The sequence below is a fragment of the Sceloporus undulatus genome, chromosome 3 (genome assembly GCF_019175285.1).
Source record: "Sceloporus undulatus isolate JIND9_A2432 ecotype Alabama chromosome 3, SceUnd_v1.1, whole genome shotgun sequence".
Lineage (NCBI taxonomy): Eukaryota > Metazoa > Chordata > Lepidosauria > Squamata > Phrynosomatidae > Sceloporus > Sceloporus undulatus.
In genome coordinates, this window is record NC_056524.1 from 189,182,760 (window position 1) to 189,203,324 (window position 20,565).

The following is a 20,565-nucleotide window of genomic DNA, read 5'->3' on the forward strand; positions in this document are numbered from 1 at the left end:
CGCAGCTGGCGTATCAGCCGAAGCTGATAACAGGCACTCCTGATCATCGCATTCACCTGATTTCTCATGTGAAGCAAGGTCTAGGAGCACCCCCGACTGTGAACACAGATGGGAGTGTGACCCCATCTAGGACTGGAGGTTGCAACCCTATACATGGTTGGGGACCCCTACTGTAAAGTACCTCCGTTTGTCGGATTCAGCCTGAGTTTGTTTTTCCTTATCCAGCCCATTACCGCTTCAAGACACTGATTGAGGGTTCTACCTAATGAAGACCCATTGAAAGAATGGGATTTACCTGTTGACTTCCATTAAACAATTCACTAAATGGGTCTATCTAGTTAGGACTAACCACCGGGTTCTATGCCAAAATTCACTAAGACTGTATCCACACTGCCACAATAATCCATTTTGACACAACTTTAACTGCCAGGGTCAATGCTCTGGATCTGTGAACTGTAGTTGTTGTGGCACCAGGCGCTAATAGAGAGGCTAAATGTCTCACAAAACTACAATTCCCAACATTCTATAGCATCAAGTTGAAGTGGTATCAATCTGGATTTTTCTGCACTGTGGATGCATCCTAAAGCGTTATAAAACTTAGAATTATGCATTTATAGAATTATGTAAAATGGTCATAAATGGAGTTTATAACACCCTTACCTTCCGCTCTGCTCCTGTCGTGTAAACGTCACCGATCTTAAAAAGGGCCCGCCCTTTTTAAAACACTTATGATAATGCTTCCATGACGAAAATGGAAGCGTTGCACCATCCGCGATCCCACCAGGAGGCTCCTGTTGCAGATTGGTGACGTTTACACGACGGGAGCAGAGTGGAAGGTAAGGAGTGTGATAAACTCCATTATGAACCATTATGAAACTCCTTATTCACAATCCCCATATATTCCCTGGTTTGAGGGAAATGCAAAGATTGAAAGTTCTTCAATTCCCACTTACTGGGCAGCAGCTGTTCCCTGCACATCTCCTTTTGTGCAAACAATCACTGATGCAAGGGGAAATTGCGACATGAACCCAGCTTCTGGCTGGAGATCACTCACAAGAAAGGGTGGAAACAACAGTCAGCTGCTTCCTGACTGACATCAATCACAACAGCTACTGCCTGGTAAGTGGATTGGAGGGAGGAGTCAGGCTGGGAGACACTACACATCTATAGAACTAATGTGGTTACATATTTATAACCATGTTTGTCAATTCCAGCTTTATTTCACAAAATTCTAACCCTTCTGCAGCCAAGTAGACATTGTCTATACACAAGAGAAGGTAAGAATAGCCTTGGATGAACACCATAGTTTGCAGAATTGCAACCAACTTTGAGGGAAAGCCATAAGGAGGAATAAACTAACAAATGACCTTGTAATGACTGAATATGTTCAATAGACAGAGAATGCTGACCAACTGTTAGAGATACAGAGCAGTGGCATCCCAATGCCAGTGAGGGCGGTTAGGCTGCTGAGGAGGTGGGAGGGCAGCCAAAATGGCATGCAGGCCATCCAGGCTTTTGCCGCAGAATGCACTGCTCCTGCTTTCCTGCTGGGCTTTCTCCTCTGGAAGAAAACCCTGAGCTGGAGCAGCCAGCAAGGGCACATGTGCCCATTTGGGTGTCACTCCATGATGCCACTGATACAGAGCATGGAAAATTACTTTTTAAACAAAGGGGTGAAACAGACAACCCTAAAAGGAGTGGTTCTGCATCCCTCTTTGAGCGTCGGATCAGGACCATGGCAACTGCAAAATGCCATTCCTTTCTGGGGCCAGAAAAAAGGCTCTCTTTTCACAACCGCCACAGCTCTTCTGTGCTCCTGCAGAGCCGCGGGACTGAAGAAGAGTTGCAGTGGTGTGTGTCGTCTGGTTGCTGCACCGCAGGAATGCCCCAACGCTGCCCATCATCTGGATGGGCAGGTGTCATGACACTAGATTGGGGGCATTTATATGCGTCAGGGCATGCAGCATGAGGTTGCCACACCTCCACACTGCCGGGAAGATGGTTCAAATTGACAATATGTTCAGCCCCAAAGTTACAGTTATTGTCAAAGCCTCCAGAATAGTTAATTAGTGTCATGGTTGCAATGTTTAAAACATTTCTCCCCATTTCCCCATTTCTTTATTTTAAAAACCCCAGTTTTTAAAGTTACTTTAAAAAAAAATCTGACTGCCGTAAGCCTTTACTATGGGACATAAATTACTTCCATCCCTCTTGTCATAGCCTCAACATCCACAACAAAATGACAGTGATAGAAACAGCAAGCAAGTCCTCAAACTGTTTAATATAGTTCCCCTAACATGAATTGAAATCATACAAAGTAATTTTTAAATGTAACTGGGCAGTAACTTGCCCTGAAAAAGGAGTGCTATTATTCCTCATTAAGTTTAGGTTGTAATGGAATATATTTACTCTTTTGTTATTTGAAATGGTTTATCTTGGACTAGTAATGCCCTCTAGTGCTGATGAGATGTTGCTCTTCTCAAGTCATCTGGGTTATCTTTAACAAGAAAGGCAGTCTGCAATCTTAAATAAATAAACTAAGGATGCAACCACATGGAACAAATAAAATGTCCTCCTTCCATCCTCCCAGCAAGCAATCCAAATGACACAGGGCCCAATTCTGGTTCTGATGTGAACTGTCTGGATGACATCTGGCCAGTTGAGCAGTAAGCCTGCCCTATAACACCCTTAAAGGTAAAGGTAAAGATTTCCCCTTTGACAAATGTCCCTTTGTATTTATGCTAGGATTCTGGAAATCAGACTGTGCTGCAAGAGGATCAGCCTGTTAAAAGACTTTAGGAAAACAAATGAAATGGCACAATCACAGTAAAATTGTAAGAGTTGGCAGCCAAAAGCTTGGAATATTCTGGTTTAATATTATCACATCTTCTTTGCTTTTTGTTCTTTTAAAACAGCTATATTTCCATTCACCATCTAATGTTTGCAGCTGCCATGCAAGATAGCATTAAGTGGACACTTTTGCTCGTAGGCCCAGGATTTCACTAAACAAATGTCAATTTGGACCCCAGCATCTCATTCTGAGTTTCAGCCTAATGTATGAAGAAACTTTTAGCAACATCATTTGGCCTGATTTGCAAATATTCAGATATCAAATATGCACAATGAAAATGATTTTCAGAGCTCAGGCTCACTAAAACATGCGTTTTTCAGCTTCATGTTTTTCATCAATGTAATCCTCTGTGAATACGAACACTGTTGATATTTCAGGAAAGTTAGTTTGTAAGTGCCCTACATGTTTCAGAAGGCAGTTGAAGCTGGCTGTATAGTCCTCCCCCAATATTTATTTATTTATTTATTTATTTATTTATTTATTTATTTTTAGTGTTCACGTTTTGGAATAAGCACCACATGAAATTGATTTATATACAACATGTACTTGGAAACAGCTCATAGGCTTCTGTTTTAACAGGCAAGTTTGGCATAACTTCATAATATATTAAAATATATTATGGAGTTGCTTTAATCTGTGGAGACACTTCAATGATGTATAAACTCTGCACATTAAACTCATTACATTTTTGATAATAGAACTCCCTCTGCACCCAAGCCACAGAGTTGTGATTTGAACATTCAAAAATATTTTTAGGAATACATCAAGGACCTAAGCTGCATCACAGCCTGGAACTGTTTGCAACATCCCCCTGTACAAAAGACCTTCTCATATTCTACAAAGCACTGAAAATCCTTTGATATAAGAAAATACATTCCCTATTTTCCTTTCCAGTTAAAAGTGTATACATTTGTATATTTATTCATTTTTCTAAATAAACTTCTAAATATTACCTTTGACATCAATTTTCTGCTAAGATCAAGTTTCCTTTGCTGATATGTTAGGGTCTTAAATCACAATAGTACTCAGGAATCTAGATCCAGTCTCAGAGGAAGGCAAAAACAAAACCCCTCTGAACAAATCTTGCCAAGAAAACCCAGCACTGAGATCACCATAAGTCAGAGAAATGACTTGAAGACACACAACAACAACAACAGGTCCAGTGCAACTCTATAGTCATCATCTGCCAGACGTTGACCATAGGATCATACCAGAGGACCTAGAAATGCCTAGAGACATGTTCTCTCTAGGAATCTCTAGGTCCTCTGGTGTAACTCTATGGTCAATTTCCAGAAGAGTTGTGCTGGAGGACCTAGAGATTCCTAGGGATAAGATGTTGATCAAATCTGTGAATTATCAAATTGGCAAAAGTCAAAGCCGCAAATGTGGAGGGCTGACCATACATCATAATCATGATCAGAAAAAATGGTGAGTACCATCAAATCTGTTGACTTCTCTATCCTGAAACAGCTCGCCTTGAGTCATTTTGCAAGGATACCTTACAGAGCTAGTTTTAATATGCTTTTATTGCACCACTGAGCAGGCAGATACAAAGATCTTTCTGATGGGAAAGTATTCTAATATATATGTGTGAGAAAGGCTTCCTTGGTTTCACTTACCTTGTTCCCCAGCCACCAAACTTTGAGCTGGATGCATTGCAGTTATAGCAACCATGGTTTCTTTAGGCAACTATGGAAGTCTAGGGAGCTGCATTAGCCTCCCAGGACACTATGGAGGACCCTTTTTACCCCCACTGCACCTCCTCCTCCAGAACAATTTTTTCCCCTACAAATGCATCCAAATCTCCTCCAGGAAAACACAGGAGACATTCTCGCCATGTTTTGTGGACTGCCCAAGAGAAGCTCTTTTTAACAACAGAAAGAGAACAAAAAGGCCTCTCCTGGGCATACATACATTTTTGAGTGGCCAAAATGTGACCAAAATGAGGTCATTTTGAGTAATTTCAGAGTAAAACAAAACATATATTTAGAGTTAATTTTTCAACCTCTGTAGGGGCCACAAAAATGGCTCGGGGGGGGGGGGGCAACTCACAGCTGCCCATTCCTGACCCTACAGGGAAAACTCCCTTCACTGCTTCACTGACTATTGAAAGAACTTTCTGAAAGCAGAATCTGAGCCAAGTTTATCATTCCAGAAAAAGCATGCTAGTGCACTCTGCCCAGTTGCTCTTCCTTGGCTCCTTTACCAGCAGCAACTAGGGATAATTAGAGTTGACTCCCATTATCACTCACCAATGTCTATGCTGGTTAGGGCAAATGGGAGCTGGAGTCCAAAAACATCTGGACAGATCCGTACCCCAAGTCCCTGTGCTAGATTAGCCTGGAGCATACTGGGGTGAATTAAGATGAACACAGACCTTGGCTTGTCACTCTTCTAACACACCCAGATCCAGGGGCCACCTTCAGACCCCATTTTCAACTCTAATTTGTTGTGGGAGCAACAAAGCAAGAGTCATGGTTTGGATGTAACAAAATGGGTTCTTTCCAGCTTGTTAAGTTTCTGGTTAGTTTATCCATGATTCTGAAGGAACCTGGTGTACTGGTTTCTGACAATTTTATTTCTCAGAGGTTTAAGGAAGCATGGAAAATATCTTTGGAACACATTTTGTGGTGTGGCTACTGTCACAAAGCCTTTTGCCTATAACCTGCTTTCTTGGCTTTGTAAGGCAGCCTATGAATGTATATTATGGGTTGGCTATATAAATTTGTTGTATGATTTCAGATCGTTTTAAATACAGTAACATAATTTTCAATTCAGAGCAGATGACAAAAAGCCTCGACAGACCGGTATCAAAGTCCGGCATCAGGGCAGAGTGAGGGTGTGGCGGCGTCTGCATGACACCCCTCCAACTCCGTCCCCATGCCGGCATGACACTGTGCACCCCACCACACAGCAGATGGCATCACAGTGCTCCTCTGACACTGTGTCCAGATGACACAGCGCCAAAGGAGCACTGAAAAGCCATGGCACCTGCAGCTATGGCACTCCTTCTGCAGCGCAAAAAAAGAGCTGCTTTTTGAGCAATGGAAAGGCCAACTATATGCCATGGCCCCAATCCAGCGAAGAAAGAGGTGGCTGCAGGCCACCCCTTAAGGGCAGTCTGTTCAACCCCAAAGAAAACATGTGTTGCCTCTTGCCCTTTTTTTAATTACTGAACTTTTAAATTTGGCTAACAAATGAAATTGTTGGGCTACAATGTATTCTTTGATTTGAGTTGATTTATTTGATTTATATCTCCCCTCCTCTCAATATGGGACACTTAAACTCTAGGAGATTTAAGATAAAACAAAAGAGGCAAAGCAATATGTGGTATAAAATTGTTTTAGAGCAACTCATCCAATTAAAACATTATTTAAAACATTAATTTCAAACATTTAAATTGATGATTAAAACAAGCACATAAAATGGTACAATTGAGACTAAAGAAAGCATACCTGTTTCATACCTTTACACTCCAAAACAGTTAGCTAAAGGTCTGTTTAAATAAGGACATATTTGCATGCTGGTGAAAGGAGAGCAAAAGGCCAGGCAACAGTACAATGCTATTTGAATGTTATTGCCCAGTTTTGTTAATTTTCCTGGAGCCCTGTTCTTTCTGCATTTGTGGCCTCTGAGCTTCTGCCCCTTGGCAGTAACTGCTGAAGACAAGAGACATGCAAAATTGTGTTGTGGTTTTCAGTGTGAAGAATGCGGTATTCAAATGAGACCTGAAGCTCATTTTCCATGTTGATCTGAGCTGCCATTTGAATGGAAGCTGTTAGAAATTTCTATAAATAGGCCAGGGCCATAGGGGCATAACACTTGATGTATGCTCGGGTAGAGTTTATAGCTTCAGGATTTCAGCTGAAACTAAGACAAGGGCACACAGACAAGAGAGGTCAAATTTACACTGGAAAAGTGGCAGTGGGCTTGAAACTACCAGCAAGCACACAACATGGATAAATGAATCAACAACGCATTCATGATTATTTCTATATGTAGTACCTATCAGTATAATGCACTGTACAGTTTTCAGTTATGGAAGTTGGGTTACAAATGACAAATATTACATGTCTTAATTAATGGAGTAAATTATATTGATTCATGGGGTGAGGGATCCAAAAGCAGCAGTAACATAATGTCCCGCAACTAAAAAGTCACAGAACAATAAGCAAGCTTTATATTACTGTTGTTGTTTTTGTTGTTGTTATTATTATTATTATTATTATTATCCCACTTTTTCCCTAAAATTGGGACTCAAAGCAACTTATGGTTTAGGTTGATGTGAATTCTTTAAACTGACTTAGTAGTACAAAATGGGGTAGTAGATGGGATGGGGCAACTCATAGTCAATCCCCTGGACGTGAGAGAGAGACTGCTCCATTCCATCACTTCTGTTGTTGCCCATACCTGTTGCGGAGACATGGATTCAGAACAGTTGTGCTTGCCCTGAAAACACCAGATCCCATTTGTTCTTGGAAGCTAAGTAGGGTCAGGTCTAGTTAGTACTTGGAAAGGAGACCACCAGATAATACCTGATGTGGGCTATAGTTAGGGGAAGTCAGTGAGAGACCACTTCTGTGTATTTCCTACCTCACAAAATCTTGTAACATTTGTGGGGTCACCATAAGTCAATAGGCAACTTGAAGGCACGTGTTTTACTTAGTTGAAGTTTGGGGGTGAAGTGAGAAGAAGGGCAAAACTGGGTGATTTGAGGGAGAGATGAGTAAAATGAACTCAGAGATTTTAGGGTTGTTTTAACTGTTGTGGCAGTAAGAGTGCTTTCATTTTTCTCTTGGTTTTAAAAGTTCTTTTGCATGGCTGCTGGCACTGTAAGTAGCTGAAAAAATGAAATGTTGTCCTTCCCTATAATAACTGATAGGTCCTAAATACCCATCTGATCTTAGAAGCTAAGCAGGGTCAGCTCTGGTTAGTACTTGGATGGTAGATGCCAAAGAATACCAGGTGCTATAGGCTGTATTTCAGAGGAAGGAATGGGGAAAACCACCTCTTCAGTATTCCGTATCTAAGAAAAGCCTATGAAATTCATGGTGTTGCCATAAATTGACAGGTGAATCAAAGGCACACACCCAATATAATTGATATGCCTTTCCCAATATTTGCTTGTTTGATATCGCAACTTTTTGACAAAAATATGGCACTCAATGGAGGCAACAGTGGTAAAACAAAATAAAAACAAATACTTTTGCAAGCCTGCTTTTGCTTGTTTGTTTTTTGCCAAAATATGCTGATCTCTCTCTCTGTCCTGTGTGGAAGGTCCTATTTTGTATGAAATAAGGATCAGTGCTTGAACCTTCTGTTAGTACATAAGATATAGCAATTAATACATGATATGCTATAGTGATCATAGATTCAGTGAAGGCCTTCTTTGTTTAGGGATGTTACTGAGGGTCTCACAATGTAAGTAAGTAAGGCAAGGGCAAACTTCCTCTGAACAAATTCTGCCAAGAAACCCTGTGACAGTTTTGCCTTAGGGTTGCTATAGGTCAGAAATGACTTGAAGGTATACAACAAAACAACAACAACAGGAAGACATGTCATACTGTAAATTATATTCATGCTTATTGACTTGTGTTTTTGACTAGCAAAGCATGCAAGGCTTGGACACTCTGGTTCCATGCAAAAATGGTATCTTCTTGACTTCCATGTTGTCACTCCAGCTGGAAATCCATGAAGATATCTATAGTATGTCCAGTCTGTTGCTTGAGCAAGAAGTACGATTCAATCCTGAAGTGTCCTCATTTGAAAAGAAATCAGCAAGTTAAAGTACTACATTGTTTCTTCCTCCTACTCCTGAAATTACTCGATTTATCCATTGTTCTCCTATCATGGCTTACCCATCACCACCGAAACCTGAAGGAATTCCTGATCAGCTTGGGTCTCATACCTCACTATTGCCTTAGCATCTTCCCACTCATTATTTAGCAAACCATTATCTTCCTGCCTCTTTTTCAACACTTCCCCTATCTCTGTTACTAGGAAAAGTCTGATTGTATTAATAACTTCCTAGGATTGGACTAACAAATACTAAGAGAACTCTCTTCTTTTTGTATGCATTTATAATAATAAAAATAATAATAAAATGCAAAATAATAATAATCTTTGCCAGTGAGCTGATTTCCTTACTTTGTATCAAACCATAAGACCTGCTTTGCACAGCAAAACAGTATCTATGGCGGGTTACAAACCGCCACTATCTGGGGTTTAGGTTTGAGTTGAGTTCTTCCTACATTCTTCTTCTTCTCAATTCTCTTTGTCATATAGCCATGGAAAATCTTGCAGTGGAGAAGACTGCAGGACAGATGTTCTTAGGTAAAGCAAAAAATTGTAATATCTACCTTTGAGGCTGAAATCATACACTCCCTTAGCTAGGAGTAGAATTAAAAGATATAGCCATGCCCCTCTGTAAAATCAGTATGTACAGAGATCTTGTATCTTGTACTACCTTTGAATCTGAAAGAAAGAAGTTGAAAGCATGAGTTTTTAGACCTCAGTCTACTTCCTTAGCTGCATTTGAGGAAGCAGACTGAAGTCTATGAAAACTCATGCAGACAACTTCTTTATTTCTGTTAGTCTCAAAGGTGCTACAAGAACTCTTTAGCTAGGAGTAGGCCTCTTTGAACTTAATGGGGCTTAGTTCTGAGTAAAGATACACAGAAACACACTGTAAATGCCATAACTTTTGAAACATGCTTATCTATTCATCCTTTAAAATGAGACAGCTCTGGTAATGATATTCACTGTGGTGTTAATTGAGATGACATGAGGTTTATACATAGCTACATGCTGCATTTACAAGGAAGGAAAAGATGTTATCAATTGTAATTTCCTATGTACTTTCTTTTTATAAGCCAGTTTTCATCTTCGTTTCCTTTAGTATCTCTCTCTCTCTTTTAGTGTTATATCTCCTTGGTTTTTAAATGTCATTTCCACAGTTTTTCAACAAATAAAATATTTTCCAAAAGTATCAGTCATAAAACAATGCCGCATCTTCACTAGCATTGGAAATATTTACTTGAAATAACATTACTGAATAAAGTTTTACTCTAAATTCCTTCTAGTGCTGCATATTTGACCTCAAATGTGTTAAAAAGTGATACTAAATGTGATAAAACTGAAAATAAGTCATTACTTGGCTGCAAACATCTCCAAAGACTCCTTCAGATAGAAAGTTATAGCATCTCTTATTTGTTCTTGATCTAAAAAATAGAAATTTTTTTTAAAAATACAGGACCCTTTCAAAGAAACTCCATTATGTCCCCCCCCCCCACACTCTAAGAAAGTAAATAAAGACAGGAGCCTTTTAAAGAAACTCTGTTATAAAGGATATAATCTTTATTCTCTCTCTCTTCTATCTTCACAAGAGAAGCACTTTAAAAAGAACAGATCAATTAACATGGGAAATGACACTTCCTTCAGAGATATTGGAAAGTTTCTACTATATAAGGGCTGTAATTACTACATTGGGTAGAAATACCCTGAAGATACCAAATCCTTACTGATCCTGGAAGCTAAGCAGGGTCAGCCTTGATTAATACTTGCATGGGAGACCGCCAATCAACACCAGGTGCTGTAGGCTATATTTCAGAGGAAGGAATTGACAAAGCCACTTGCCTAAGAAACCCCTATGAAATCCATGGGGGTCCTATAAGTCCAAAGGCAACTTGAAGGGACACACGTACATACAGTTACACATACACACATGCACATATACATACAATGAACGGACACACACAAACACATATTGTCAGCACTATACTTCTTCCTTCTCTAAAAACAAGGAAGCAAAAAAGGGATAATTTGGCTGTTTCCAGCATCTTTACTCTTCTTTATGAAACCTGAATTGTAAGTAAAGAAAAAATACATGCTAAGTTATAGTGTACAAAACAATTTTGTCTTCACAGTTGCAGCGTTTCAGCTGGAACCTCTCCCTATGTCCACCAGGCATGAGAACCTGAAAATATGGTTAAACACACACAGAGAGTGTAGCAGGTTTACTCAACTACTGGCTTAAAATTTTAATAATAAAAAAAGAACCTAGCGAGCTCATTCAGAAAAGAAATTAGTGAAAAAACTTTGGTCGTCTCTCATCAGTGAAAACTGATTTAGTTATGCAAATTACTGCTATGAATATTAAACCACTGATGAAAGGTTTTTAATGAAGGGATCTTTTGTTTTGGAAATGCAAGGGTATATGCTTTAATTTCTTGCTAATTTACTGTTCTTTGATAATGTTCACATTTTCCCCAAAGTGACTTCACGGATGGGTTTAATACAGTGAATAGAACTACAGGCCAACAATACTGGTTTTGACAAGCCTTCCCCTGTGTAACAATAGATCATGATTTGCAGCCCCTTATGCACAATTCTATTAGGGTGAATTTTGTCTACAGGGCTTTCCCTGAAATGAATTCTCATTTTAATGTTAGCCTCCTGCAGTTTTTAATTTTTAATCTGTAATATGAAATTGCAAATTTTACAAACATCATTTGAAAAAGCCACTAGGACAGAACCGAATGCCAAAGTTTACATATTGCCTAATTAGACTGTTATGAGAAGCAGCTTATCAATGTCAAGCCAAAGATCATCAAAAAATCCAATTACTAATTTGAAAAACACATATATTTATAGGTTCATTTTGTTTAATTTGCATCTGATTAGCTTAATAATTGTTTAAAAATTGTATTAAGGCTCATAGTTTTGGTTCAGTTAGCGACACACCTGTGCTGTAAATGTGGTTTAGCAGCTTTGCCAGTGGCTGCACCACCTACAAGAAAATTTAGCTGTAATCCTGTGCATAAAGCATAGAGAAAATTCATTACTCAAATGACAAGGCAATTTTAAATATGAAAAGGTAGGTATTAAACTGACTTACCAATGAGATCAGTTTTGTATTTTTCCCTAACTGCAGTATTATTGGACAGATAATTAGACAATACTTTCATTTGTATACTCCCCCCCCCTTTTTTTTTTGAAAGATCAATAGAAGTTTGCATCCTGTTAACATTTGAGGAGTGTGCTCAGTTTTCTGACTTTGCCAATTTAACTGTTGCAAAGGGTTTTTTTTTAATCTTGTCTTGAGCCAAAGCTGCTGAAAAGCTTTAACAAGACATGGGGAAAAAATTACATATTATGCAGATAGCATAACGGATAATCCTAGAGCTTATTTACATGATCTGTTATCTTCTAATACAACAAAGATACCTAGCTCATTTCAACCTCCTGATTATTAACATAATCAAGGAGTAAATTCCCAGGTTGGATAATCAGTGGCTCGTTCTGTCCCTCTGCATTCACCTTGGAGTAAATGACCATGTAAAACCCTTATCACAGACATAGATTTAGCGAAGGTAACGCTAGCTCACAGGAGGGTCTTTAAAGTGCAGTGAGGCAGAGAGGATAGATGGCTACAATGTCTGGGTGAAATAATGTGTTTATGTGAAGATTTGTGCCCCTCCAAATATGACCACATGAAGCCCCAGGGCACCTAACAACTTAGTATAACACAACAATAGAATCAGTATAAAGTAACACCAGCTTAAATTGCACCACAAAAACAACATCTCAAGATCATACTAGCAGCAGAGGGAGACAGAAAGGAATTACAATTCACGAACTAGATTTCGTGCCTAAATTCCAACTGTGATTTGGTTTGATAAGTTTCTTTAGGGTATTATAACCTCCAGTGTGATTCTTAATGCACAGGCCAAAAAAGCCAAAGTGAGGTTGTTGATTTTTGACAAATTCATGTAACTAATGTTATATCTAAAATATGAAGAGCTAGCATGAATGGCTTGAGTGTTGGCCTATGGCTCTGGAAACCAGGATTCGAATTCTCGTTCAGCTATGGAAACCAACTAGATGACCTTTGACAAGTAACACTCTCTGAGAAAGGCAAACACCCTCTGAACAAATCTTGCCAAGAAAACCTCATGATAGGTTTGCCTTAGGGTCACCGCAAGTCAGAAATGAAGGGACGCAACAACAAATATCTAAAATAAATCTAGATATGAGCAAACACAGAGCACAAGGTTTAGTATCAAGGAGAAACAGAAGTAGTGTTCACATATCCTGTTTTATTAAGGAGAAGCCTCTATTGGAGAGCTGTATAGTGCAAGTCTATTTAAAGAGAATTATCCTAAAAGGGGAGAGCAGAGGTTGCTTATCCAATATTGCTTATCCAATATTGAAAAGCAGGCCAAGCAGGCCAAGCAGGCATATATGTTTCCTGATCATAGTCATCTCCACTATAATGAAGTATTTATTGTATTTCTAATTAAGGCACAGTGATCATTTCAAAATATGAATACTGTATATGCTTACATATTAACATATTTGAATATTACCAAAATGCCAGTCTTGATCGTGAGCTCTGGTCTCTGCTTCAGATAGGTGTACTGAGGTTATTACATCAACTATACTCATTCCTCAAGACTGCAGATTTTTTTATTCTTTATTAGTATTATATCCTACATACAATAAGAAAATTTTTACACAATATTCCACATATATATGGTATATCACATTAGTTATCCATTCTTTACTACCTTATCTAAATCTAATTCATATCAAACCCTTTAATTAGACCAGTAATTTAACAAAAACACATAAATTTGTTATAAATATCTTCATTCTTCTTGCTGTCTTTTAACCATATGCTTTTCATAATTGCACAAAGGTATAATACTATTAATTATATCACTAATTCATTTTCCCCTTCTTTTCTCTATTTTCCCCCTTCCCCAAGTGCTCCCCATCACCGGAGCCTAGTATCTTCTTATTATTTTACCCTCCAAAATTGCAACTCTTCCTGTGGGGGTAAAACACCTTTCTTTTACTAAAGCCTTTTGTAGAAATATTTTCCATATTGCTTCAAAATCATTTCCCTTCATTATTCCTTTTTTTACCTTAATTCATTAATTGCCATTTGCCATATCTCTTCGTAAGTCTTGTATTTGTAGATCTCCCTGATCTTTCCACTTTTTTGCTATAATTAATCTCACTGCTGTTAAAAGATTTGTAATTAGATCCTTTATAGCCTGGGTGCAATTAATCTTATCATATATAAATAGCAATGCTATCTTTGGACAAAATTCCAAATCAATTTCTATTATTTCTTTTATCTTTTTAAATGCTATTTGCCAAAATTTCTTTACGGATCTACAGCCCCACCACATATGAATATAAGTACCAATTTCTTGGCACCAAGACTGCAGATCTGGTCATAGTGGCAGATGCTCAGTTACATCACATCTGGGATTACTCCAATATGATGGATTTGCAATACACTTCACTGGTAAAATTGCTGCTATTATTTCAGATCTGGGCTAAAGACGGAGGCTACATTCTGGAGAGATAACTGAACCAGACTGCATAGGTTTTGATGGATAAATGGCACAAGTTACTTGGAGAGGTCAGGCCGATCATTTGATTGCTTGACCCATTGTCCATCATGGCTGGGAAGAGCTTGCCCTGCACTTCCATCTTCTCCAGTTTTTTTGACTTAACATGATTTACTGAGCTTTATAGTGGACACAGAGAAATTTTTTCCCATAATTTGCTCCTCTCCCAAACATTTAAAGTTTTTTTTAAAAAAAAATTAAAACCAGAAGTGTCACCATCCTGCCTGAAACAGATTGAGAGAATTAATGCATGCCAAAAATGCTGCCATGCCTTTCATACCATGATACCCAGTATTTTCGAGAAAGAGGTATTTGATGGAGGAATGATGACATCCAAGCAAAGAACTTTCAAAGCAAACATCACTATGAGAATAAATCAATATTCAGATGTACAGCCATATACCCTCCATATATATTCAAGAGATTAGTAGGGAAATCTGTATTTCAAGGTATTGAGTGCAGACCTCTTCTAGATTCGTTCATACCTTGGTAGATTGGCACCTGCTCAGAATGCACTTCTGATATTAGCCCACTTTTTCTGCAATGAAAGCCTAGTGTTTAATAAGGAATCATTGAGATGAGAGGAAAACCCAGAATCACACAACTGACTGCATTCTGCATGTGTCAGCTAAGAAATAAATATGCTGTTGTTTAATAGTAGCAAACCCCTTTGACTGGCCATGTCATAGTCAACATGCACAATCAGTATTTTTGAATACTATTATATTCCATTGGGAAAACAGGAATTAATCTTGAAGCAGGGCTAATTAGCAGGATTAAATTCTACTGGTTAGGTGGGTGTGAAGACCTGTGGTTGGTGTCCTTGGACTGCTCCAGGGACAGGTACTATTACCAAGACTGTAGAATTTCTTCCAGGAAGTAGAGGAAATGTCAGTAAGCATAAATATTTCTAACTATATCATGAAGGGCAGCCTCCTTAAACACTCCATTTCATTAAACTTGGGGGGGGGGGGAGGATACCATGATGCAACTTGTACAGAAATGCAACTATTGTAAAAGAGGTTGCTGAAAGTTTAGATATTGTACTGCTCATTTGCATGTCCTTTGTAGAGTTCAGCATCTTCTCACAATTGTATACACAGGTAGTTGCTACTTGTCCCAATTTTTATTTCATGTCTTGATCTCCGACTCTCAATCCCAGCGCATATAGAAGACTTAAATGCCAAAAAGCAGGCGTGAGCTCTATATTATATTTAAAAAATCTTTATTAAAATTTTATTGTAATTTTCCTAGGAAACTTTTAGTTAAACCAAGCAAAATAAAAACATAAATCCCCAAATTCCATATATCATCCACACTTGGGTCCTCTTCTTGAATAATTAAGGCAAGAGAAGCCACCTACTACTGACTGTACAATCCAGGCAACTTAATATTTATTTTGGGGGTCAGGCAGCTGTGCCATACACTTGTAAGATTTCCTGTAGCATCAGAATACTGCTTAGTTTATTCCAGCTGTGGCAACTACTGCACTTGGCAGTGACTCCATTACATCTCAAAATAGGTTATCTCACCAGCTGTTCCCTAGGATAGCCTTCCAGCACTCCCAGCCACAAGAAAAGTCTGGAGATGATAGGTACTAATATTCACAATCTGAAGGACCTAGACTGGGAATGGCTGCCTCAAAACAGTAACAGGATATTATGCTCTCCTCATAAGAATGAGTGCTATAGGAAAAAGAAATGTCAATAGGTTCTTATCCTGGCAACCCTCAATGACCACTGCATTGAAGTGAATAGACTGCAATGACAACGATCTACTTTATTTAACATTACTGCATATTGACTGATGTGTTATTTATGTGCTATGAAACAGGGTGTCTGTTTTATTGCATTGATATTGCTGATTGCCAAGTGCAGACCAACACCCTACAGTGGCAGCCATCTTAGGTTTGAATTGAAACATAGCAAGAGATACAAGATGAATATATGGTTTAATGTCAAAATGTACAAATACAGTAACATCAATACTCAAATCTCTTCAAACAATACAGATCAAAGCAGTTAAAAAGCAAAAATCCCAAACCCAAGCATCTTTTAACAAGGAATCCTAAAAAATAGATATATACAGAACTTTGTGTATCACAACTAACGAATAATCTGAAGAAAGTTACCCAAACACAGTATTTACATGCAGAGCATTCCCTGGATTTCAAAATCTTAAGACATATCAATTTGCTTAATGGGAAGAGAGGAGGGGGGAATCAGAGCCTAGTACCAATGATTTCAATATTCACTTTCTTGTTCTTCTGCTGCTTCTTGTCCTGCCTTCTGACTCTGTAGTAGGTTCAATCACAGCTGTGGTATGATCTTTCATTTTCTTTCCTTTTGTCAATGTTGTACTTTCAGCTTTTTCTATTTTTAAAAAAAATTGCACAAAGTGAAACATTTTTATATTCTTTTTGGAACAGGTATTTTAGACAGTAGATTCTTATTATCTACAGATCCCTTTCTATGAAAGCAAGGCCTGTTACAGACTGCCAAAATAAAGCTGCTTCGTGTCTCTTTGGAGATATGCTATTTAAATGATGCATGCATCCTAAGAATCCAGAAGCTGCACCAAAGCTGCACTCCAGTGCTTAGGAATAGAGTGTGGCTTTGGTGCGACCTCCAGACTCTTAGGACCATGCAGCATTTAAATAGCATACCTCCAAAGAGACCCAAAGCAGCTTTATTTTGGCAGTCTGTAACAGGCCCAAGTGCAACTATCTGTATTATTTTTAAAGTCCTCATAATATAAACATCACACATGATAAAAATTGGTTTTATTGTTGATTCTAACTTAGTGTAACTGTGAGCATGTTACTATAAACATGGGTAAACATCTTGCTTGCTTACATGCCTTCCTTGGCACATTTTCTCCCTCCATGTAAAAAATCCCAGACTAGAACAGCTGTTCTCAACCTGTGGGTTGCGATCTCTTTGGGAGTCCAACGACCATTTCACAGGGGTCTCCTAAGACAATCAGAAAACACATATGCTATGAAGTGGGGGCCACAACATGAGGAACTGTATTAAAGGGTTGCGGCATTAGGAAGGTTGAGAACCACTGGACTAGAGCCTTCCTGCCTGTCATGTAGTCACAATCAGTACATTATATGTAGTAGCATATTAAACACTGAAAATTCGAACAAAACATTTTAGAACTAAGTTTGTGGTCTCTGGATTTCAAGTATAATAAAAGCATTAAGGTGTTTAGCAATTTTGAAAAACACCTGAAACTTACTTTCCAAAAACAAAACAAAAATCCCTCATTAAAGCAGGGATAGACAATTGGATGCTATCCACAAATTTCCCCAGGTCTCATGTCAGACTGAAGGGAGTAGTTTTCTAAAACATCTGGAGTGCACTAGATTACCTCAACTCTAAAGGTAGCCTACCTTTTTTAGATTTTGATTTATTCTCTGCAATATCTGAAGTTTCTGAGCCATTCCTTTCTTGTTTTCTTCTGCCCATTCTGATTGAATTCTTGTTTGCCTCTTGAGTTGTGAATTCAGAATCACTATTTTTATCCTTGTGAAAAGTGATACTTTGATTATCCAGAACCTCCTGCTGATCCTCAGAAGCAGAACATGTGCTTGCGGTTAATCTATCTTTTTCTTTGAGAGAAACGGCAATGGTTGATTCGAACACATCACCTATTTTTCTGCCTCTTCTGTACGGTTTGTCATTTGCCAAAGTTGTCTTTTCTAAATCCTTTTCTTGAAAAACCTCTAGAGTATGTTTGTTGTTTCTTTTGACAGATGTGGCACATTCCATTATTTTATTATTATTTCTACCATATTTTGCTCGTTTCCCTTTCCCAACATTTTCAACAAGTGTGCTTTGATTTTCATTAGCAGTTCTACCTTTATCTGAAGACGATGATGGCAGAGTGATGCTTACTTTGAGAGAAGGCAGTAGCTCAGATACAAGAACATTCTCTTTCTCCTTATTCCTCTTTGACCGAGTCTTTTTTTCAAAATCTCTTTCAAAATGCACAGTTTTATCATTTATGGATATAGTATTTTCACTGTTTCCTAGTTGGTTATTACTTGAAATTTCATGAACTAATTGTCTTCTCCTTCCTCTCTTGGGTACACTCTCTTCTCTCAAATCTTTAACATCTTCAAGCATTTTTTCCTCCTTGCCATTATCAAGCAATTTAGATTTGTCATTAGCAGGAACTGAGCCTGTTGCAGTTCTGTCATCTTTTTTTCTACTGCTTTTACGTGGTAGACTCTCACTTGCAGTAGCTGCAGTTTCCCAAACACTGCTTGGTTGTTCCACTTCACTTTTACTTTTGATTGTTGGCAACAAAATTAAGTTATTATTTTTGAGGGGAGATTCTTGGGATGCAGGGACAATCTTTCTTCTTCTGCCTCTTTTTGATTCATTCTTTTTTGCAGAGTCAGCATTTCTGACAACTGTATTTTCATCTTTTAGAACAGTTGCCTGTTTCTTCTCACATTCTGTCAATGTTTCTTGATAAGCTGCTTTTCTTCTACCTCTTCTGGGTGGATCCTCTTGTGCTATTTTAAATCTTTTTGGTGGGCTATGCTCTGCACTTTCCATGGGCATTTCTTGGGTTTCACAAACATTTGCTTCATTTGGAATTTGTTGCAGTGAACATTCCCCTTGGGCAGAATTGAAGCTGTCTGTTTTGGGATCTTCTTTTGCAAAAGCAGTATCTTCCCTTAGCAGAGGTGTTTGCAATACAGGCACAGCTTTGTTCCCTCTGCCCCGTTTTGGTTGATTCCTTTCTTTGATAAGATCTATACCATGGTCTATTATTTCAATTGCTTGCTTACTGCTAAATTCTGTGGAAGTTTCATGAGAGATGAAATCTTTTCTTCTGCCTCTCCTGAGACGATACTCTTTTGCTTCTTTTTGCTTTTTTGGTGGACTGTGCTCTGCAGGAGTTTGTACAACTTCCCTGGACACTTTTTGGCTTTCACTGGGCAAGCCTTCATTTTGAATTTGTTGCAAAGATTCATCTCCTTTGGCAGAACTGAAGCTGAATGGTGTTGGGCTTTCCTTTGTAAGACTTTCATCCTGGAGTACAGGCAAACCCCTTTTCCTTCTGACCCTTTTTTGTTGATTCTCATTTATTGCAACGCCCACATTGCAGTCTATTACTTCAGTTGCCTTTTTATTGTCGTATTCTGTGGAAGTTTCATGAGCAATACCTTGTTTACTTCTACCTGTTCCGAGTGGATTCTCTTTTGCTGCTTTTCGGCTTCTTGCTGGATGGCGCTCTGTAGAAGTTTGCATGCTTTCCACAGGATCCTTTAGAGTTTCATTAGTATTTTCTTCTTTTTGAATTTGTTGCAAGGAACATTCTGTTTGGGAAGAGCTAATGTGGTCTGTTTTGGGGCTTTTTTTTGCAAGAGTAATACTTTCTAGAGGCAAAGGTATTTGGAATGCAGGGACAGCCCTTCTTCCTCTACCCCTTTTTGGCTGTTTCTCTTCACTGGCAAAAACCACATTCTGTTTTTTCATGTCACTTGACTGTTTACTGTCATATTCTGTACATATTTCATGAGAAATGATTTGTCTATTTTGTCCTCTCCTGGGTAGATTTTCTTCTGCAACATCTTGCTTTTTTAGTGGACTGTGAACTGCAGGAGTTTGACTGTTTTCCAGGGAGACATTCTGAGTTTCATTAGGACTCTCTTCAACTTGAATTTCAGGCACAGTTTTTCCTTGGAAAAAACTAGAACTAACGACTAAAGGGTCATCTTTTGTAAGAATAATGTCTTCAAAAGAAGACTTTATGCCCTTCTTGCCTTTGTTTCCACAAATCTCTAATGTGTCTTTCTCTTCCGAAAGAGAAAAGCAAAGTTGTTGTGATACAACAGACACTTTCTTTTTGCTCTTTCGTGATGTGTTCTCTTTAGCAGAGGAAGTAGAGCTTTCAGAAAATGAACTCCTTTCTTCTTCAGGAATAATACTGTTATCTCCAAGAACACATTTGTCTTCAAGAGACATAGAATTATTTTTCTCAAGTAGGAATGTTACTTTTTTCCCTTTTCCCCTCCTCACTGCATTTTCTTGGACTTCTGCTATATTGCTTTCCAAAGCTTCAATTTTACATATTTTAGATGTGAATTTTTTACTTCCACTTTCATATTCATTAGTTGTGTTTAATATTTCAATTTCTGTTTTCAGTGGGATAGCTTTTCCTCTTGTATTTCTTTTATATATGCTGTTTCCAATGCTTTCTATCTCTGAAATTTTATTTTCTATTTTTACTGGGATAGCCTTTCCTCTTGTATTTCTTTTACTTCTGCTG

General features: G+C 38.4%; 1 protein-coding gene across 1 annotated transcript in view; it reads right to left on the reverse strand.

The window, feature by feature from the left end:
* Nucleotides 1-10,739: 10,739 nt before the first annotated feature.
* The window catches only part of MKI67 (marker of proliferation Ki-67), a 41,560-nt gene continuing 31,734 nt past the window's right edge, over nucleotides 10,740-20,565 (reverse strand). The window contains 3 exon segments of the mRNA XM_042458473.1: nucleotides 10,740-10,826; nucleotides 16,510-16,646; nucleotides 17,672-20,562. Coding sequence (XP_042314407.1) covers nucleotides 10,740-10,826; nucleotides 16,510-16,646; nucleotides 17,672-20,562 — 3,115 coding nt within the window.